Source organism: Pseudophryne corroboree, chromosome 7, assembly GCF_028390025.1.
Source record: "Pseudophryne corroboree isolate aPseCor3 chromosome 7, aPseCor3.hap2, whole genome shotgun sequence".
Classification (NCBI taxonomy): Eukaryota; Metazoa; Chordata; class Amphibia; order Anura; family Myobatrachidae; genus Pseudophryne; species Pseudophryne corroboree.
In genome coordinates this window covers 159,238,719-159,262,603 of record NC_086450.1, presented here as the reverse complement: position 1 = coordinate 159,262,603, position 23,885 = coordinate 159,238,719, and the positions used below count along the sequence as shown (strand labels likewise).

General features: G+C 41.8%; 1 protein-coding gene across 7 annotated transcripts in view; it reads left to right on the top strand.

Annotated features, from left to right (window-relative positions):
- The window catches only part of GTDC1 (glycosyltransferase like domain containing 1), a 654,615-nt gene that overhangs the window by 477,008 nt on the left and 153,722 nt on the right, over nucleotides 1–23,885 (top strand). For all 7 annotated transcript variants that reach the window (XM_063933739.1, XM_063933742.1, XM_063933736.1 and 4 more), the window contains 2 exons: nucleotides 15,524–15,594; nucleotides 16,349–16,440. In XM_063933739.1, coding sequence (XP_063789809.1) covers nucleotides 15,524–15,594; nucleotides 16,349–16,440 — 163 coding nt within the window. The remainder of the gene's footprint in view (nucleotides 1–15,523; nucleotides 15,595–16,348; nucleotides 16,441–23,885) is intronic.

Here is a 23,885-nt window from a genome sequence, read left to right as displayed (position 1 = left end):
TAAATGTGTAAAATTCACTTTTTGGCTCTATTAGGTCTAGATTAGTTACAAAAAATAAAACAATACTCAAATATGAACGGAGCCATTAAAGCAATAGTAAAGTAATTAAGAAAGAAATCTTAGTTTCATAACAAGATGGTTTGGAAAACATAGGTATAATGTATTCTAGTATAACAGTAGAAAAAAAACATATCTTAACCGTATCTATTCTCTGGTTATTGCCATTTCAGGTGAATTGCTGTATAAGCTGCAGGCACACAGCTATTGATACACTAGTCTGCCTCCCCTTCCTGCAGGCTGCACTCCTTGTGGGCTATGCTCTTGCACATCTCACCATCCTTAGAATCCATCCCTTGATACAGACTGGCTTTTAAAACACATTTTACAGAAAGTGAATTGATAATAAAATCTTATTACAAATAAGTGTTTGCAATATACAGCAGAAAGACCTGATTCTAGTGAGCAGATACAGTTATTCAGGTCCCAGATTCCTGCTACATTAGCAACAAATAAATAATGCATTCCATTTTAATCTGCGCAGCAGTCATCCTTTATCAGGGACCAGGTATTTGGGATCCCACCAGTACTGGGCAGATGGACCTCCACTACTAGCTTTTATGACGCCTCATTTACTCAGCGTTTTGAAATCCTTAATGGGCACAGCTGGCAGCTGAATTCAGGTTTGATACGAACAGTTTAGACATCTTTAGATGTAGCAGATGGAGAATTTTACACAAATAAAGTAGGAGAAAGTGTGCAATTAGGTATTTTATCTGCAGTTACACGCTGCATCCTGGGTTTTAGCTTAGAACATCACCGTAGTGGGTGGTCAACATCCTTCTTTCTAGCAAGTCCCAACTTTCTTCACATTACATTTGTTGGATACTTGCCTAGGCTGAAAACTTTTATTGTTTGTGTTGAGCAAATCTAAATAGGATCAAAGTGATAGGGAATAGGAGCACGTTCAGGGTCCACACGACCATTACATGACATTGTAAATGGGTCAACACTGCTTTTATGTATCCAGTGTTCAGCATCATGTTACCTAAATACGCCCCCTCCCAAAAAAAAACAAAAAAAAACACAACAATAAATAAATACCTTAAGGAATTTATCACTTTTTTTTTTTTTTTTAGTCTTCGAAGATGTAAAAAGCTTCAACATTTAATATGAGTTACAATAACTAATTTTAATCCTATCTGCTAAGTATGACAACATTAGCATTTACATTTAATTAAAAGCACCCTTAACGCAGAGATGTTTTAATCACTCCGTTTTATTTACTCTACTCTGGTGTCACTTAAAAATGTGAACTTTTTTATTCGTTAATAATGAGGGGTTTCTTTCACCTCTTTACACACACAAAATCCCATCAGTAATTAGCAATCTACCGTTATTACTAGATTCAGGTGTCACAACTATGTCTCATCCTCATTACAGCAAAGAAAAAAAATCACCTATCTTATTCATTATTACGAGATAATGCGACTTAGAAGCTTCATAGGCCCTCCAGAAAAGTAATTCAGCCTGGCAAAATTATCAGCTAATTATATTTAGAATCAAAAGTGCAATAAGGATTTGCAGATAAATTGTATGAAGTGAAGTGAATAGATCGGAATATTAAGATTCATAGATTTAGCAGATGATTTGTTAATTGGTATGAAAAAGGTCATTTGATGGCCATTTATTGCATAGATGAAGTGTACTCTATTTGCTGTTTAACCCACTTGACGCGGTGCCTTGCGCGTCTGCTTCTAGAGCATGATGTTGTGACCACGGACGATGAATGCACTTGATTTTCTCTTTTGTGAAACAGTGGATGATTATTGGTGCTTTGATTTTGTGTTTTATCATAGAAGATGAGCAAGCTGTTTGCAACAAAGCTTAAATGAATGTAAAATTGTAGTGGAAACGTAAAACTGGGCAATAGCAATCATTAGCTGATCACATTGCTGGTTTTGCTGAAAGTGGAACTTTCATACAGGTTTTCAAAGTTCTAGCAGCAATAGTACAGGGTTTGTCATATACCATTACAAGTTGGGTATGGGATCCCTGCGGTCAAAATACCGACGCCGGAATCCCGACCGTCAGAATGCCGGCAGGGGGGTGAGCGGAACGAAGCTGCGGGCTCGGTGGCTCGCTTCGCTCACCACAGGTTCTGTTCCCACTCGATGGGTGTCGTGGATGCCCAGGAGTGGGAATGGCTGTGGCGGCCCTGCCAGCATTCTGGCGGTTGGTATTCTGGAATCGGTATTTTGATCTCCGGGATTCCAACTACATCCCATCATTACAGTATCACACATGCCATTCTGCTATGAAACTGTATCCCAATCTCTCTGTGTTGTTCTTTCTGGCACAATGCCTTAGTGGTAAATTTACCAAAGGTCATTTTCAATCAATTAGAATCAATCTAGGAGGGTCCTGAAAATCACGTTTCGCTCCCAGCTGCATGGAAGAATGGGATGTCTTTCCCCAGAGTCTGCGTCAACCTGCCACTCAGCTGCCCTATTACCAAGTGTAGTGGGCAGTCCTGTGGCTGTTTGCTCTGAGTCTTGTTATCATTGCCACGGCCCCTATTGTATAATGCCGGTAATCTCGCCATTGTACAGCGGGGGGAGTGGGTGCGATGATGCATTGCCACCACCACGCCCCTATGCTGCTTCCTATGCCATACAACGCCCCCTACCACGCCCTTTGCACTGTCACCCCCCCTCTCACTCTGGGAGGGAGCAGCCAGAAAGTCAGCAACTGTGCTCTAAATCCATCAACATTGATGATGTGTTTTGGAGCTAAATTGCACATTTAATAACAGTGTTTTATATTGTTTTTTAAGTGTTAATAAATGTGCTATTTAGCCCCTGAAACACAACTTGTTGTTCGGTTTGAAATTGACCTTTAGCATTCATTATACTAGCTGCTGATGTAGGTTGTCCTGTTCCTTGACATTCATGTGATCAGTCAGAACCACTTAGGAATCGGGCAGACTTCCCCAATTTTGAAAATTTCATACACGCTTACTTAGAAGGACTTCCAGCATGCTTCTGCCAGTAAGGGTATGGGTCATTAGGTCGACCACTATTGGTCGACATGGTCAATGGGTCTACATGTACTATATCGACATGGAAAAAAGTGTACATCAGTTTTTTTATGGTTTTTGGTGTCGTTTTCTTCGTAAAGTGACGAGGAACCTCAATTAGTGCACCGTGTCCCCTTGCATAGCGAGTGAACTTCGGGCAAGGTGCCTCGCTCTGCTGCGCTCGGCACAGGTTACCGTTCCCAATTGTAGTCCTCTTGATCGTAAAGTATGAAAAAGTTTTAAAAAAAATGAAATAAAAATGTGAAAAACTCAAGTCCACCTTTTGCCATGTTGATCTATTGACCATGTCGACCTAATGACTGTCGACCTAATGATCGTAACCCGCCACTACTAGGCATGTTCCCTCTCGTAAGTACACAGGAATAGTATACCTGCCCAGAAGATAGCTAATATGTGTCAAGTTTACAATAAGTTGTCTTGGTTGTAAATTGTAAAAAGTGAAGGCGAAAGCCCCATTATGTTTGCAAACACATGGTTTAGTTGGTTTACTCAGTAGCGGATCTTGCTACGGGCATGCAGGATTTTTGCCCGGGGCGCCGCCGCCGTGGCAAGATCTGCTACTGGTGCCGCCCGGTGCTGTGTAGATGCGGTGCTGTGCGGTGCACGATGAAGTCATTGCGCACCGCACTACATTGTGGGAGCGGCACATAGAAGCTAGAGGTCATAATTGAACTCTAGTGTCTGTGCAGTGCTATGGGAGAGACGTCATGACGTCTCTCCCATAGATCTGAGGAGCAGTGCTGGCGGCCGGAGACAGAGGGCAGCAGCGGTCGGGAAGCAGGAGCGGGGATTGTGAGTAGTAATTTGTTTTTATTCATTTTTTTTTTTTTTTGTAAGCGGCGCAACTAGGGGGCACATCTCTACAGGGGGTACAGTACTGGGGGCAATACTACTGGTGGTACAACTCTACAGGGGTCACAGTACTGGGGGCAATACTACTTTGGGCACAGTACTGGGGGCAATACTACTGTGGGCACAGCTACAGGGGGCATAACTGACCGCGGCCCATCTCCATGAAGCCACGTCCCTATTTTTTGCCCTGGGCGCCACAAGGTCTAGAGCCGGCCCTGGGTTTACTATAAGATTTACTATGCTACTTTACTACAATGTTTACTGCTTCAAAATTATTTGTCATTTCTATACTGTTACATATGCAATAAGGGCCTCATCTAATGTGCAAATTCTTCCATGTATACTGTAACTGGCATCTTTGGAAAGTACTTAGTATTCCTTTTGTGTAACAATTTTTAAGACTCCATTTAAGTGTGTATATACGTTTGTTTTTTTTCTTTCTTTTTTTAAATTCTGTACATTGTAGACAATACAAATTAATTTTAACGGGTAAACATTCCCACATTATGGCTAATGCACATCTGGTGATGCAGTGCTATGTGAAATGCACGTATTTTAGTCCCTGTCCCTCCAGATTAAAAGAATGCATGTACTGCTTTGCATTTGCAAGTTAACTCATTTAAATATTCATCACGCATATTTATAAAAGTCAGATTTTTAGCCTGAACCCACATGTTTGATTAACATGTGTCTCTCTGTATTCAGCAGTCATCAGACGAGGTCAGTAGCAGTTCCTTTAGCCATTATATGGCCTACACACGCCTTCATAGCATTAGAGATGTGCACTTGAAATTTTTCGGGTTTTGGGTTCGGTTCCGCGGCCGTGTTTTGGGTTCGACCGCGTTTTGGCAAAACCTCACCGAATTTTTTTTGTCGGATTCGGGTGTGTTTTGGATTCGGGTGTTTTTTTTTAAAAACACTAAAAAACAGCTTAAATCATAGAATTTGGGGGTCATTTTGATCCCAAAGTATTATTAACCTCAAAAACCATAATTTACACTCATTTTCAGTCTATTCTGAATACCTCACACCTCACAATATTATTTTTAGTCCTAAAATTTGCACCTAGGTCGCTGGATGACTAAGCTAAGCGACCCTAGTGGCCGACACAAACACCGGGCCCATCTAGGAGTGGCACTGCAGTGTCACGCAGGATGTCCCTTCCAAAAAAAACCTCCCCAAACAGCACATGACGCAAAGAAAAAAAGAGGCGCAATGAGGTAGCTGTGTGAGTAAGATAAGCGACCCTAGTGGCCGACACAAACACCGGGCCCATCTAGGAGTGGCACTGCAGTGTCACGCAGGATGTCCCTTCCAAAAAACCCTCCCCAAACAGCACATGACGCAAAGAAAAAAAGAGGCGCAATGAGGTAGCTGTGTGAGTAAGATAAGCGACCCTAGTGGCCGACACAAACACCGGGCCCATCTAGGAGTGGCACTGCAGTGTCACGCAGGATGTCCCTTCCAAAAAACCCTCCCCAAACAGCACATGACGCAAAGAAAAAAAGAGGCGCAATGAGGTAGCTGTGTGAGTAAGCTAAGCGACCCTAGTGGCCGACACAAACACCGGGCCCATCTAGGAGTGGCACTGCAGTGTCACGCAGGATGTCCCTTCCAAAAAACCCTCCCCAAACAGCACATGACGCAAAGAAAAAAAGAGGCGCAATGAGGTAGCTGTGTGAGTAAGCTAAGCGACCCTAGTGGCCGACACAAACACCGGGCCCATCTAGGAGTGGCACTGCAGTGTCACGCAGGATGTCCCTTCCAAAAAACCCTCCCCAAACAGCACATGACGCAAAGAAAAAAAGAGGCGCAATGAGGTAGCTGTGTGAGTAAGATAAGCGACCCTAGTGGCCGACACAAACACCGGGCCCATCTAGGAGTGGCACTGCAGTGTCACGCAGGATGTCCCTTCCAAAAAACCCTCCCCAAACAGCACATGACGCAAAGAAAAAAAGAGGCGCAATGAGGTAGCTATGTGAGTAAGATAAGCGACCCTAGTGGCCGACACAAACACCGGGCCCATCTAGGAGTGGCACTGCAGTGTCACGCAGGATGTCCCTTCCAAAAAACCCTCCCCAAACAGCACATGACGCAAAGAAAAAAAGAGGCGCAATGAGGTAGCTGTGTGAGTAAGATAAGCGACCCTAGTGGCCGACACAAACACCGGGCCCATCTAGGAGTGGCACTGCAGTGTCACGCAGGATGTCCCTTCCAAAAAACCCTCCCCAAACAGCACATGACGCAAAGAAAAAAAGAGGCGCAATGAGGTAGCTGTGTGAGTAAGATAAGCGACCCTAGTGGCCGACACAAACACCGGGCCCATCTAGGAGTGGCACTGCAGTGTCACGCAGGATGGCCCTTCCAAAAAACATTCCACAAACAGCACATGACGCAAAGAAAAATTAAAGAAAAAAGAGGTGCAAGATGGAATTGTCCTTGCCCACCCACCCTTATGTTGTATAAACAGGACATGCACACTTTAACCAACCCATCATTTCAGTGACAGGGTCTGCCACACGACTGTGACTGAAATGACGGGTTGGTTTGGACCCCCACCAAAAAAGAAGCAATTAATCTCTCCTTGCACAAACTGGCTCTACAGAGGCAAGATGTCCACCTCATCATCATCCTCCGATATATCACCGTGTACATCCCCCTCCTCACAGATTATCAATTCGTCCCCACTGGAATCCACCATCTCAGCTCCCTGTGTACTTTGTGGAGGCAATTGCTGCTGGTCAATGTCTCCACGGAGGAATTGATTATAATTCATTTTAATGAACATCATCTTCTCCACATTTTCTGGATGTAACCTCGTACGCCGATTGCTGACAAGGTGAGCGGCGGCACTAAACACTCTTTCGGAGTACACACTTGTGGGAGGGCAACTTAGGTAGAATAAAGCCAGTTTGTGCAAGGGCCTCCAAATTGCCTCTTTTTCCTGCCAGTATAAGTACGGACTGTGTGACGTGCCTACTTGGATGCGGTCACTCATATAATCCTACACCATTCTTTCAATGTTGAGAGAATCATATGCAGTGACAGTAGACGACATGTCCGTAATCGTTGTCAGGTCCTTCAGTCCGGACCAGATGTCAGCATCAGCAGTCGCTCCAGACTGCCCTGCATCACCGCCAGCGGGTGGGCTCGGAATTCTGAGCCTTTTCCTCGCACCCCCAGTTGCGGGAGAATGTAAAGGAGGAGATGTTGACAGGTCGCGTTCCGCTTGACTTGACAATTTTCTCACCAGCAGGTCTTTGAACCCCAGCAGACTTGTGTCTGCCGGAAAGAGAGATCCAAGGTAGGCTTTAAATCTAGGATCGAGCACGGTGGCCAAAATGTAGTGCTCTGATTTCAACAGATTGACCACCCGTGAATCCTTGTTAAGCGAATTAAGGGCTCCATCCACAAGTCCCACATGCCTAGCGGAATCGCTCCGTGTTAGCTCCTCCATCAATGTCTCCAGCTTCTTCTGCAAAAGCCTGATGAGGGGAATGACCTGACTCAGGCTGGCAGTGTCTGAACTGACTTCACGTGTGGCAAGTTCAAAGGGCATCAGAACCTTGCACAACGTTGAAATCATTCTCCACTGCGCTTGAGACAGGTGCATTCCACCTCCTATATCGTGCTCAATTGTATAGGCTTGAATGGCCTTTTGCTGCTCCTCCAACCTCTGAAGCATATAGAGGGTTGAATTCCACCTCGTTACCACTTCTTGCTTCAGATGATGGCAGGGCAGGTTCAGTAGTTTTTGGTGGTGCTCCAGTCTTCTGTACGTGGTGCCTGTACGCCGAAAGTGTCCCGCAATTCTTCTGGCCACCGACAGCATCTCTTGCACGCCCCTGTCGTTTTTTAAATAATTCTGCACCACCAAATTCAAGGTATGTGCAAAACATGGGACGTGCTGGAATTTGCCCATATTTAATGCACACACAATATTGCTGGCGTTGTCCGATGCCACAAATCCACAGGAGAGTCCAATTGGGGTAAGCCATTCCGGGATGATCTTCCTCAGTTGCCGTAAGAGGTTTTCAGCTGTGTGCGTATTCTGGAAACCGGTGATACAAAGCGTAGCCTGCCTAGGAAAGAGTTGGCGTTTGCGAGATGCTGCTACTGGTGCCGCCGCTGCTGTTCTTGCGGCGGGAGTCCATACATCTACCCAGTGGGCTGTCACAGTCATATAGTCCTGACCCTGCCCTGCTCCACTTGTCCACATGTCCGTGGTTAAGTGGACATTGGGTACAGCTGCATTTTTTAGGACACTGGTGACTCTTTTTCTGAGGTCTGTGTACATTTTCGGTATCGCCTGCCTAGAGAAATGGAACCTAGATGGTATTTGGTACCGGGGACACAGTACCTCCAACAAGTCTCTAGTTGGCTCTGCAGTAATGATGGATACCGGAACCACGTTTCTCACCACCCAGGATGCCAAGGCCTCAGTTATCCGCTTTGCAGTAGGATGACTGCTGTGATATTTCATCTTCCTCGCAAAGGACTGTTGGACAGTCAATTGCTTGGTGGAAGTAGTAAAAGTGGTCTTACGACTTCCCCTCTGGGATGACCATCGACTCCCAGCAGCAACAACAGCAGCGCCAGCAGCAGTAGGCGTTACACGCAAGGATGCATCGGAGGAATCCCAGGCAGGAGAGGAATCGTCAGAATTGCCAGTGACATGGCCTGCAGGACTATTGGCATTCCTGGGGAAGGAGGAAATTGACACTGAGGGAGTTGGTGGGGTGGTTTGCGTGAGCTTGGTTACAAGAGGAAGGGATTTACTGGTCAGTGGACTGCTTCCGCTGTCACCCAAAGTTTTTGAACTTGTCACTGACTTATTATGAATGCGCTGCAGGTGACGTATAAGGGAGGATGTTCCGAGGTGGTTAACGTCCTTACCCCTACTTATTACAGCTTGACAAAGGCAACACACGGCTTGACACCTGTTGTCCGCATTTCTGTTGAAATACTTCCACACCGAAGAGCTGATTTTTTTGGTATTTTCACCAGGCATGTCAGTGGCCATATTCCTCCCACGGACAACAGGTGTCTCCCCGGGTGCCTGACTTAAACAAACCACCTCACCATCAGAATCCTCCTGGTCAATTTCCTCCCCAGCGCCAGCAACACCCATATCCTCCTCATCCTGGTGTACTTCAACACTGACATCTTCAATCTGACTATCAGGAACTGGACTGCGGGTGCTCCTTCCAGCACTTGCAGGGGGCGTGCAAATGGTGGAAGGCGCATGCTCTTCACGTCCAGTGTTGGGAAGGTCAGGCATCGCAACCGACACAATTGGACTCTCCTTGTGGATTTGGGATTTCGAAGAACGCACAGTTCTTTGCGGTGCTTTTGCCAGCTTGAGTCTTTTCATTTTTCTAGCAAGAGGCTGAGTGCTTCCATCCTCATGTGAAGCTGAACCACTAGCCATGAACATAGGCCAGGGCCTCAGCCGTTCCTTGCCACTCCGTGTGGTAAATGGCATATTGGCAAGTTTACGCTTCTCCTCCGACAATTTTATTTTAGATTTTGGAGTCCTTTTTTTACTGATATTTGGTGTTTTGGATTTGACATGCTCTGTACTATGACATTGGGCATCGGCCTTGGCAGACGACGTTGCTGGCATTTCATCGTCTCGGCCATGACTAGTGGCAGCAGCTTCAGCACGAGGTGGAAGTGGATCTTGATCTTTCCCTAATTTTGGAACCTCAACATTTTTGTTCTCCATATTTTAATAGGCACAACTAAAAGGCACCTCAGGTAAACAATGGAGATGGATGGATACTAGTATACTTATGGATGGACTGCCGAGTGCCGACACAGAGGTAGCTACAGCCGTGGACTACCGTACTGTGTCTGCTGCTAATATAGACTGGATGATAATGATATGAAATCAATATATATATGTATGTATATATAATATCACTAGTACTGCAGCCGGACAGGTAGATAATATATTTATTAGGTAATGATGACTGATGACGGACCTGCTGGACACTGTCAGCTCAGCAGCACCGCAGACTGCTACAGTAAGCTACTATACTATAGTAGTATGTACAAAGAAGAAAGAAAAAAAAAAAACCACGGGTAGGTGGTATACAATTATGGATGGACTGCCGAGTGCCGACACAGAGGTAGCTACAGCCGTGGACTAACGTACTGTGTCTGCTGCTAATATAGACTGGATGATAATGATATGAAATCAATATATATATGTATGTATATATAATATCACTAGTACTGCAGCCGGACAGGTAGATAATATATTTATTAGGTAATGATGACTGATGACGGACCTGCTGGACACTGTCAGCTCAGCAGCACCGCAGACTGCTACAGTAAGCTACTATACTATAGTAGTATGTACAAAGAAGAAAGAAAAGAAAAAAACCACGGGTAGGTGGTATACAATTATGGATGGACTGCCGAGTGCCGACACAGAGGTAGCTACAGCCGTGGACTAACGTACTGTGTCTGCTGCTAATATAGACTGGATGATAATGATATGAAATCAATATATATATGTATGTATATATAATATCACTAGTACTGCAGCCGGACAGGTAGATAATATATTTATTAGGTAATGATGACTGATGACGGACCTGCTGGACACTGTCAGCTCAGCAGCACCGCAGACTGCTACAGTAAGCTACTATACTATAGTAGTATGTACAAAGAAGAAAGAAAAAAAAAACCACGGGTAGGTGGTATACAATTATGGATGGACTGCCGAGTGCCGACACAGAGGTAGCTACAGCCGTGGACTAACGTACTGTGTCTGCTGCTAATATAGAGTCTAGACTGGATGATAAATTATTGATAATGAGATGAAATCAATATAATATCACTAGTACTGCAGCCGGACAGGTACTATATATATTTATTATGTAATGACTGATGACGGACCTGCTGGACACTGTCAGGTCAGCAGCACCGCAGACTGCTACAGTAAGCTACTATAGTAGTATGTATAAAGAAGAATGAAAAAAAAAAAAAACACGGGTAGGTGGTATACAATATTATATATATATATATATATATATATATATATTATATACAATTATATATATATATATATTAAACTGGTGGTGATTGATTATTAAACTGGTGGTCAGGTCACTCACATTGCAACTTGCAACTAGTACTCCGAGTCCTAAGCAGACAATCACAAAATATATTATTATACTGGTGGTCAGTGTGGTCACAACAATGGCAGTGTGGCACTGACTCTGGCAGCAAAAGTGTGCACTGTATGTTATATGTACTCCTGAGTCCTGCTCTCAGACTCTAACTGCTCCCCACTGTCAGTGTCTCCCCCACAAGTCAGATAATACAATACACTTACAGTCACACTATCTAATCTATATCACTTCAGCAAGTAGTATAGTAGTATAGTAGTACTCCTCCTAATAATGCTCCCCAAAATTACTACTACTGTGTCTCTCTCGTCTCTACTGTGTCTCTCTCTTCTCTAAACGGAGAGGACGCCAGCCACGTCCTCTCCCTATGACTCTCAATGCACGTGTGAAAATGGCGGCGACGCGCGGCTCCTTATATAGAATCCGAGTCTCGCGATAGAATCCGAGCCTCACGAGAATCCGACAGCGGGATGATGACGTTCGGGCGCGCTCGGGTTAACCGAGCAAGGCGGGAAGATCCGAGTCGCTCGGACCCGTGAAAAAAAACATGAAGTTCGGGCGGGTTCGGATTCAGAGGAACCGAACCCGCTCATCTCTACATAGCATAGGTCAATCCTCACAATGCTGTCCAGCCTTCTATGCTTACACAATCAGATACATTAAAATACAGTCCAGTAAATGCTACGACACTTGTAAGAGCTTTCATTTTAACAGAGGATCGTAGTATATGTGACGGGATATTTATTTCACAAGAACATTTCTGTATCTTGATATGAACAAAATAACATCCAGATGACAGATTTTGCCAAACTATTACAGGTTAATATGCACACTTACTGGTTTATATTACAGCAGCTAAAACTCAATATTCACCAATAACTATTACTCTACAAAGTCACCCACTCACTAGTATGTATATTTTAAATGAAGAACCAGAAAGTTGCGTGTGACAAAACAGACAATAAAGCAGAAACTGGCAGCCACATTGGTGCTTGTAGTTCCATTCAAGCTGAAGATCCACAGGATGCTGCAGGCCCAGGATAGGGCCTAATGCCCACAGTATGCGTAGAGCCTGCATCCAATGGGTGTGGGCCTAATGCCCACAGTATGCGTAGAGCCTGCATCCAATGGGTGTGGGCCTAATGCCCACAGTATGCGTAGAGCCTGCATCCAATGGGTGTGGGCCTAATGCCCACAGTATGCGTAGAGCCTGCATCCAATGGGTGTGAGCCTAATGCCCACAGTATGCGTAGAGCCTGCATCCAATGAGTGTGGGCCTAATGCCCACAGTATGCGTAGAGCCTGCATCCAATGGGTGTGGGCCTAATGCCCACAGTATGCGTAGAGCCCGCATCCAATGGGTGTGGGCCTAATGCCCAGAGTATGCGTAGAGCCTGCATCCAATGGGTGTGGGCCTAATGCCCACAGTATGCGTAGAGCCTGCATCCAATGGGTGTGAGCCTAATGCCCACAGTATGCGTAGAACCTGCATCCAATGGGTGTGGGCCTAATGCCCACAGTATGCGCAGAGCCTGCATCCAATGGGTGTAAGGTTACACAGATCTGAACAGTATCAGTTAATTGATGATTTCAGATATTGGACATTCTATAATATAAATCAACATATTTTAGGGATATATATATATATATATGTGTGTGTATATATATATATATATATATATATATATACTTTCATGATTAAGCACGGTGCTTCATATATCCTTAATGATGACATACAAATACAGTACATGGAACGACTAGAAATGGATTTGGCACCGGTAGTACATTTTAGGAGACTTGTCTCCTGGAGTTTGTCAAGCCCTGATTACTGTCAGATAAATAGAACAGGAGATATAGGTAGGGTGGTTAGGAAAATTAGTGTAAAAGAGAGAGAGAGAGAGACTGTAAATTGAGTCCTGTACCTTGTCAAGCAGCCTTGACACATTCCCAGCCCATTCCTTCTCCTGTCCAAGATGTTGGAGGCTAAAGCGTAAGGGGGGTCATTCCGAGTTGTTCGCTCGTTGTTATTTTTTTTCTCGCAACGGAGCGATTAGTCGCGAATGCGCATGCGCAATGTCCGCAGTGCGACTGCGCCAAGTAAATTTGCTATGCAGTTAGGAATTTTACTCACGGTTTTTTCTTCGTTCTGGTGATCGTAATGTGATTGACAGGAAGTGGGTGTTTCTGGGCGGAAAAAGGCCGTTTTATGGGTGTGTGCGAAAAAACGCTACCGTTTCTGGGAAAAACGCGGGAGTGGCTGAAGAAACGGAGGAGTGTCTGGGCGAACGCTGGGTGTGTTTGTGACGTCAAACCAGGAACGACAAGCACTGAACTGATCGCAGATGCCGAGTAAGTCTGGAGCTACTCAGAAACTGCTAAGAGGTGTGTGGTCGCAATTTTGAGAATCTTTCGTTCGCAATTTTAAGAAGCTAAGATTCACTCCCAGTAGGCGGCGGCTTAGCGTGTGTAAAGCTGCTAAAAGCAGCTTGCGAGCGAACAACTCGGAATGAGGGCCAAGGTTCACATGTTGTGCATCAGGAATGCAAGGAAGGCTTTCCTATTCAGGAGATCAGGAGTCTGGGATGTGGCATGATATCTGTCTGTCAATATATCTCTCTCTATATATATCTTATACAGCAAACTGCAGCTGTATGGCGTTTTTGGCAGGCAGTTTGAAGGGCACCAAATCCTTTTTTTTATGTACTAGAGGAGTGCTACTTGAACTGATGAAGATAAAGGGTCTCTTCCTCTTTGCAGAATGACTGCATCTCTGCTGTTCTGTGCAACTTTAAATAAATCCTATTGAATTAGTTAGGCTGCAGTACGGCCTGATCTCTTCATACGATCTCACATGCAGGATTCTGCTCCTTTTTTAGGGTGTGTGTGTTTATGTATGTATGTATGTATATATATATATATATATATATATATATATATATATATATACATACATATACATAATGTGTGTTTTAGTAGATTTGATTAAAGGTAGATGTTAATACAACAATGCCACCCAGTGGCTAAAATATTTTGAAAAATTCTGAACTTTATGTCAGAACGCAATAACTTTTTTATTTGACACCTTGGGACTTAAGAGTACTTTTTTTTTTGCCCTGTACCCCTTCCCCATATGTGTCAATGCCTTGTGCCTCTATTGTAATACATTATTTTTTAATGTCACTGTATTTTAAATAGCATTTAAAATAATATATTTGTATTTTCTCCCTAACAACCACGTTTGGCTTTTTCGCCACTCAACGTTGCAGGTAGTGCTTTTGTAGACCACTGATCTGTTCTTCTGATTACCATTGGATGAGTTAATACTAAACCACATACAGTAACCTTTAAACTTTCTGTGAAATACAATTTCTTTTACAGCAATAATAAACATTCCATACCTTAGGATGGAAAGATGTCCGTATTTACTTTGTCTAATTTGACACTTGACAGTTAAAGAAAATACAAAAGCCACAGACAGAAAATGTATATATATTGTGTCACAGAAAATAAGCAAAAATTACAAAAAAAAAAAAAAATATGTATGCATGACCTCAAATAGTTTTGGAGAAGAAGGGAACAGAAAAAAAAAGTTTAGAAATCCCAATTCCTTCCATGGTCAACCTATTTGGCTGCATTTCAAAACCATTTTACATAAACACAGTTAAAGACCCGTTTTGAATTTCGCTTACGTTTTTACTAGCCAACAAAAATAACAGTATATTTTTACATGCTTCGGACATGTCAGTTTGTTGTCGTTATGCAGCGAGACAAAGCTCGCAAGGCATGGCACAATTCTTTTTCAGGAGTAATAGAATCTAGCTTGTTTTTTAAGCCCAGTATCAAACTTAAATAAAAAAAAAAAAAAAAAAAAAACATTTCTGCACATCAGAATACAGAATAGGAATCCTAATTCCCTCTGTTTTACCATCGTTTTCTCCAACATAAGCAGAAAAGCGTGTATGCAAGTCACAAATATATTTAAATGGCTGTTAACAGGATTGCCGAGAATTATGCGCATTGCAGCACTAGAGAATCTGTTTGTAGCGTCCCACCATACGTTGCAAATGAACATTCTTATTTTCTGCAGAATGATTAGAAATCTGTACATACTTTACTGTGTTGTTTCATGTGTTTATTTGGTGATTATAAAAATGTGTTGAACAGCATTTAAAGGACAGGAGAAAAAAAAACACAAGCAGATCTCTGATTTGATGTATTCAGCAAGCAAACATATGCTCCATGTTCTGTTATATATATAACGCAGACATAATCCATGGAACGTTCTCTGAACGGTTCTTTTCATTGATGTAGAGAGAAGGGTTTATGGGGGGGATGAGGGCAGAAGCTTTCAGGTTAAACTTGACCAACTAACCAGTGTACTGTGTTGACCAGTAAATGTACAGAAGATTATTTTCTCTTTATTTCATTGCAGGTTAGAAGCGGTGCACTGCGGCTGCTATCCTTTGTGCCCCAAATGTTTGGTATACCCCGAGATATTTCCAGGTAGGAACATCTACTCCTCTTCTCCAAGACATATCTCTAATCACACTGCAATGTTAAGCCCGAAAACCGAAGTTATGCAAGAGCATTTGTTTATTTGGCAAAACCGACATGTTAATCTTAAAAAATATGTGATATAATACACTAGGCTGGGTTTATATGTACCATCTGTTGTCTCACAATACAAAATAAAAGATGATTTAAAATAGCTTTTTGCATTAGTCTCAGGCGGTACGGCAGAACTGGAATAACACGAAGCAGGCTGACATTGACCTTATTGCGATTATATGTATACATACAACCGCAGATGTCTGTATGTATTTTATGCGTGTTTATGCACACATGTATGTAGCTAAATATTTATATCCGTTGACATAGATAACACAGATAGACATGTGAAGGTCATAGAGACTAACGAGTTTGATTGATGCAGTTATGCGACAAGGTCGCTCTACAGAAATCTTGTCCTAGCTTTGTTGCAATCCACATTTACTAAATATCTCTCCCTTGCATTGTGTTACATTAGAATAATGTTTGCTAATCACCCCGAGGAGATGTCTAAACAGAACAAGTACACTGTCTTATTTAACATTAAACATCCTTGTGAGTAGAGGTAACTTCATAAAAATCAGGCTTAAATAATGTAAAACACAAGACAGCACAGAGCAATATGCATTTTTAATTAGTAAAGTGACTAATATCGAGTGTGTGCTTTGAGGTTTTGGTTTCATTAAAAATGTATCTATTTTTCCTGCAGCGGAATATCTGTATTCGACACCTGAACAGCTTCTGAAAAAACTGCAGAATTTCTGCAAAAGGCCTGATATTGTAAGGAGGCGTTCGTTCCAGGTATCTGCTCCAAAGACCTTTTTAAAAAAAATCCTCTAGTGACAAATTGATTGCAGCTTAAAAAAAAAAAAAAAAACGGGAAGAGAGCGACTGCATAATTAGTGTACTTATTGTGGAAAGAAGCATGTTATGCTGGAATATTAGTTGTTATGCTAACAAGGATTAATTAAAGTACATGGCAGTTGTATTAACATAGGTCTGATGGTAGTCTTGTACTTAAGGCATCCAGATTCTCCCTTTAATTTATTGCTTACTAAAATGACTGTCCTGTATATTTGGACCCATGAGGCTTATAAAAATGAACCTGGATTAATGCAGCTCATTAGCTTTAAAGGAAAGTTGAAAGGAATATTTTACAATTATACTAATGAAGATAAGCTCACTTTGCTGTTGGAATATGATATTATTTGAGCAAAAAAAAAAAATCAGGTGATTATTATCAGGTAAGGAATATATTTATTTTTGTAATTATTATTATTTTTTTCATTCCTTGCACTGTCACATCTATTTCCTTTTATCCTTTGACGCCCTTCAGAGTTAGTTTTTTAATGCAAATATTTTATTTTTCCAAGAGATACATGTGACTTTACCACCATCACCCCTATTGGTTTTTTTTTACTATCTTTTTAAAATTATTCTAGATGTGTTGAATAGGTTTACGTTTTGTTTGTGGCTTTTCTCTTCGACTATAAAAAGCAGAAATTAAAGAATAATAATTTAGATAAAACACGACACACTTTGCTCGTATTAGAAGCAGCCATTGTGAGATGACAGCAGCGAAATGAGATCTCGCTGGTTTAACCCCACCAGCGCCACCAGGAATGGCAATCTAGGAGGATGTGAAATGTTCGGTTTCCTTTCTGCAGCCCAGATATTTGGATGATGTATGTGCGATGTGAAGCACCATTGTGCATCTGTAGAAAACGGTTAAAGCATGGGAAAAAATAGAGATAGGAACAAAAAAATGCAATTTAACACCCAATTTCAAGCTCATTATCTTTCATTGTCTATTAACTTGGCAATGGTTCAGGAGGTAGCTTATAATAGTTTAAAATGCTGACAGCACAGTTCCAATACTCTGCATTGCTTTGCAAGTCAGTAGAATTGCATGCAGCTTTTAACCTGTAATGAAAAAAGTAGGGGAACCCACCCAGAAGGCAGGCAGGTTTATGATGTGTGGAACCCCTCAGGCCTTCATCTTCTTCCGCTTTCTTTGCTGCAGTCTGTGTGTTCCAGCATTTTATAAACCAAACAGATCCATGTAGGACAGCGTGAGGTCTTTGCTATTGACACAGCCGACATCTCAGGGTTTCTGCGACTGCAGCTGAGAGAGGGTGGAAGCGTCTTGACTGTTTACAATGACAAACTAAGTTCTAATCAACAATAAACGTCATTTTGCAGCGAAAATCAGATTTTCACAATTTATTAAATAGGAAACTGTTTAATGTTTACCTATTGTTAGCATGCAAAGAAAAAAAGAACACTGTGGGAATGCAAAAAAAGGCTAGTGCACTCTTTGTTGAGAACATTGCGCAGTGTACAAGGTGTAACGCTCAGGTGTACTACTACAGATGCTGAGCACATGGCGGCTCTTTGGCGTAATACAATAGCTCCTGGACAGATTTGCCCAGTTGGAATTTGGATCAAATGGTGTGCAATAAATGCATACAGCTGATAACCATGTACACTAGCAGGTTGTAGCCAACAGTAAACCAAATCTTTTTTCTGGCTGGGATGGAAATGCCGATGTTCTGGATGCCGGCGGTCAGAATATCGACCGTGGCATCCCTATGTTCCGAATTCCAGCAGGGAACGGGAAATATACTTACCTTCCCCCAATGGACCCCATATGGGATGCTGGTGTCGGCATTCCGAGTAGTGTCACCTTTAATGTGCAGCATATATATATATATATATATATATATATATATATATATATATTTAGAAAAAGCAGATAAGATCAGAGCGACCACCGGTGATAAAAGTATAAAACTAGAGATAAAAATTTTTAAGCAAAAGCGGGATTTATTTGTAACGAACGTAATCAGTTAAAAATATATGCTTTCAAACACACATGGCAACATATAAAAAATGCGTATTTTTCTAAAAAAGGATTTTTTCGGTTTAAAAATAAACCATAAAAATATTTAGAAAAAAGGCATGTAAAAGAACACAGATGTGTACTAAAAACAGGTCCTCATAATCATAATAGAGGTACCGTGCGAGGCATTAATAAAACTAAAATTAGTTAAAAAAAGAGAGGTAATGAATAGAGTAAACAGCTTATCTTGAGGATATTCAGTAATGGCAGGAATCACCCAACGCGTTTCGTCTGGTTTGACTTCATCAAGGGGTAGTGAGCACATTGGGACATGTCAACTATTTATACCCCTATGGGTCAGGAAGTAATTGGTGACATCACTTCCTGTGACAGGATGTACAGAATGCAGGATATGTTAGCATGTTAAAAAATACAATATAAATAATGTCTGCAGTGAGGGATGTTAACATTATGTAGAGCGCCTGAATTGCGCTAAGATATTGTGTTCAGAATCTTTGTAAATACAAAAATACTTTTCAGTCTGTTTAAGTCCGGTTTTGACGCAAATCGCGTCATTTCCGCCCCACTTCCGGTGTCCGTGGATCCTTTCCGCGCATGCGCCGGTTGCTGTGAGAGGAAGTGCGGCGGCCATTTTCTTAGAGTCCGTGTGATGAGACTGTTGTCTATACTAGAAGCAAATGCCGGCGGCCATGTTTTTGTAGTTTATATGTATATACTTATGCAGTTTGGATACGCTGACTCCGTCTCCACACAGGAAGCCACACATGTAAATAGGAAAAACGAGAGTCAGTGAAGCTGCAGATGATTCCACAAACGTGTCAGATTACTGTTTTATTTAGAGATAACACTAATTAGGTACAAATTGTAATTGGACTATGCATCATGACACTACTCATTTGTTATTATAGTACTTCAAGAGTGACGTATATTTTGCGGCATCAATTGTATTCTGTGGGTCTGCATAAGTTATTGTCATGCAAATTTAAGTTGGATGGAGGGAACTTACTCGGTGAGATCGGCATTATGATTAGATTTCCAGAGATACAAATATTGTTTAGAAAGCCATATGAAGAATAATTTAGTTTAAATGAATATGAGAATAAATATATAAAAAAATATATATAAAGGCGTACATTAAAATGGGGTGGGGGAGACGGGGTGGGGAATAAGGGGAGGAGACGGAGACGTACGAGGAAGGAGATTGCAGAAAAAGCACCAGCCCATGTTCCAGTTGTTATTACAGTACCCAGTCTTCTTGGGATGTTCCCATACCCAGTACTGGCCGGGCCCACTCTGCTTGGCTTCCAAGATCGGACGGATTTGGGCATATCCAGTGTGGTATGACTGTATTCTGAGGTCAGGGTAGTGAAAGAAATGGTCCAGAGGTTGGGGAGCCCAACTCTCCGTTTTCAACCCGGACTCGGCTAAAAAGAGGGGGGGAAGGGGGGAACGGGGGAAGGAGGATGCGGATAAAATTAGAGGAGGGAATGCAAGCTTACGTTTATAGAAAGGGGGCTATTTCATAGCCTTCATTCAGTCCATTCGGATGAAGGGATTTCAATTCGTGTATCCAGAACATTTCCCTCCTTGACAGGAGGTTGGAGAGGTCCCCCCCTCTTTCTCCTAATGCCACTAGCTCCAAGCCTTTGAACGTAAGTTCTTCTGGGTTAGAGCCGTGATGTTGTAGGAAATGTCTGGAAACCGCGTGTGTTTGGACCCGGTTCTTTATGTTCCTTATATGTTCCTGTATACGGATCTTCAGTGGTCTTTTAGTCTTTCCGATGTATTTCATCTTGCACGAGCATTCCAGAAGGTAGATGACGGAGCATGTATTACAATTAATGAAATGCTTGATTTTGTACTCCTTGGTTTCATCTGTGTTTTTGAAGGTTTTTCTATTGGGGTTCACAAATTTGCAAATATTGCAGTGACCACATTTAAAACATCCCACACATCTCGGTAGTGTGTTTCTTGGAGTGTCATAATTCCTTAGCATGCTTGGTGCGAGCAGGTCCTTTAAATTTTGTGATTTCTTGAAAACCACTTGTGGTTCGGTTGGTAAATAATCTTTAAGAATAGGGTCCATTAATAATATGTTCCAGTGTGATTTAAGTGTTTGTTTGATCAGATTGTCATGTTTACTGTAGGTGGTAATGAATCTAACCGTGTCTTTAGGAGTTTCCTTGGGTTTGTATTCCAGGAGTTTATTTCTTTCCAGGGTTTTTGCTTTCGTATTTGCAGCTGCTGTGATGTGTTCAGGATATCCTTTCTCTTTGAATCTCTCTGTATAAACTGTCATTTGGGCATCACGATCATCCGTCTTCGTGCAGTTCCGTGCAATCCTTGTAAACTGAGAAAGGGGAATGTTATTCTTCCATCGTTTAAGGTGGTTGCTACGGTAGTGGACATAGCTGTTTGTGTCCACTTTCTTAATGAAATTCTTCGAGATGATTTCCTTCCCTTGGTGAGTCAATACTAGATCTAGGAACTCTATCTGTTCCGTGCTATTGTTGGAGGTGAATTTCAAGTTCCTGGTATTGTCAGATATATATACGAGGAAGTCATTGAATGAGGTTTCATCTCCGTCCCATATGATTAGGATGTCATCAATATATCTTTTATAAAAAATTAATTTTGCATTAAAGGGATGATCCGTGTAGATAGATTCATTTTCCCAGTGGCCCATGAAGAGATTGGCGAAACTAGGCGCGAAAATAGTTCCCATCGCTGTCCCGCAGGTCTGGAGATAAAATTGGTCCTGAAATTTAAAATAATTGTGTTTTAAAATGAAATTCATAATATCACAAATAAAAATCCGGTGGTCGTCCTTAATAGAAGGGTCCTTCCTCATAAAAAAGTTGCATGCTTGGATTCCTTGTTCATGTTTGATGCACGTGTATAAGGACTGTACGTCTACAGTGGCCCACCTATAAGTTTCCTTCCATATTTGTGATTCCATTAGATTCAGAACTGATGTAGTGTCTTTAAGATACGCGGGTAGGTCCATGACATATTTTCTGAGGAAAATATCCACGTATTCCGACAGGTGGGATGTTAGGGAGTCTATTCCTGCCACAATTGGCCTCCCTGGTGGGTTGGTCATTGATTTGTGCACTTTTGGGAGAAAGTAAAAAATGGGGGTGACGGGGTTGGTGCTAAGGAGATATTGATATTCCTCCTTAGTAAGTGTCTCGTTCCTGAGGCCTTTAAGGAGGATAGCTCTGAGTTCCTCCACGAACGATTCCTTTGGATCTGCTGCTAGTGGTTTGTAAGATGATTCATCTCCCAGTAGTCTCTCAGCTTCCATGATATATGCCGTACGATCCATAATCACCAGCCCTCCCCCTTTGTCAGCTGGTTTTAAAATAATGTCTTTGTTTCCCTGGATTTGTTTAATTGCTTGTCTTTCTTTATTAGTTAGATTCTTCTCTTTGATAGGTTGGATCTCAGCCTCACATAGGTCTTTTACCACTAGGTCGTAAAACATGCCTATGTTGTTTCCCTTGGATTCCAGGGGATAGAATTTAGAGATCGGTCTTAGTCCTGATTTTGATTGACATAGTTCCTTATAACCGCATCATCCTTCCTTAAAAAATGGCGTTTCAGGGTGAGCTTCCTTACAAATTTATTCAAGTCTACAAACGTGTCAAACTTATTCATCCCTTTTGTGGGTGCAAATGACAGTCCTTTGTTCAAAAGGGAGATTTCGTGCGTGGTTAAATCATGTTTAGATAAATTGAAGATGCCTTTGGGTGCGGATGCTTCTAATGTAGGTATCTCCGTTTGAATCGGCTTTTTTCTGCCATTCCCACGGCATCCTCTTCTTCTAGGTGCCTTTTTCGTGGTGATGCGTAGCTTGCTCCCTCCTTGGTAGTTGTGGTCGTGTCCTTGACCTTTGTGTTTGGTCCTTGGGATAAAAAAAAAACATCTCCTGTTGAGTCTAGCTTGCGTAGTGCTGTGAATCTGTTGGAAGTTTGTATGTGTTTCCTTTCTTGTGGAGCTTGGCTTGGTAGTCTCCTTTTTCCTTTTTGTGATACTGATTGCCAGTAATCCTTTCTCACCTTCTGTTCTTGTGGTCCCTCTTGGTTGAACCTGTTCCAGTTCTTGACTTTGTTATTTTCGTAATCCTGTTTGTCCCTGCTGAACTTTTTTTCTTTGTTCCTGATTACTGTGTCCTCAATGTGTTCAAGTTTCTTATTCAGAACTTTCTCATTAATTTTGAAGTCCTCCTTATCCTTGTAGGTCTCAAATCCTTTTTCGGTTTCATTAATTTCTGTTTCTAGATTCACTAGAATGCGTTTTTTCTCCGATACGAGCAATTTCATTAGATTGATGGAGCAATTGTGTAGGATGGTGTCCCATTCTTTCATAAAGGTTTGGTTCTCAGTACCAAAGGTGGGTTGCTTTAGAATCCTAAGGCCTCTAGGGATTCTATCAACACTAACATAGTGTTCTAGACCTTTGATGTCCCACCATGCTTTTATTTCCTTAACAAGAAGTCTTTCAATGTCCCAAAACATATTGTCAAGGTTATCTGAGGTGGGTATTTCCTCTGGTTTGTTGGTTTCATTGAAGATTTTATTACACAAATTGCTCCTTTTATCTGTACGTTCGTTTAATCTGAACATGCTGTGTAAATCTACTAGCCCAATTTGAGGCAGCTGTAAGAAATAGTACAGAGATATGTGTATATGGGGTGAACTGACAGCGCCAAAAAAGTAGTAGAAATAGTTTTTCACAGTATGTCTATTATATTCCCTTGTAAAATATTCGTTCTCTACGATATCACTCCCCTTTATTTATGGGGCGTCTGCTCAATCTTAAATAAAACCTACACTTGTACGTGTGTAGAATAAAAGGAATTTAGAAAAAGCAGATAAGATCAGAGCGACACCGGTGATAAAAGTATAAAACTAGAGATAAAAATTTAAAAGCAAAAGCGGGATTTATTTGTAACGAACGTAATCAGTTAAAAATATATGCTTTCAAACACACATGGCAACATATAAAAAATGCGTATTTTTCTAAAAAAGGATTTTTTCGGTTTAAAAATAAACCATAAAAATATTCAGAAAAAAGGCATGTAAAAGAACACAGATGTGTACTAAAAACAGGTCCTCATAATCATAATAGAGGTACCGTGCGAGGCATTAATAAAACTAAAATTAGTTAAAAAAAGAGAGGTAATGAATAGAGTAAACAGCTTATCTTGAGGATATTCAGTAATGGCAGGAATCACCCAACGCGTTTCGTCTGGTTTGACTTCATCAAGGGGTAGTGAGCACATTGGGACATGTCAACTATTTATACCCCTATGGGTCAGGAAGTAATTGGTGACATCACTTCCTGTGACAGGATGTACAGAATGCAGGATATGTTAGCA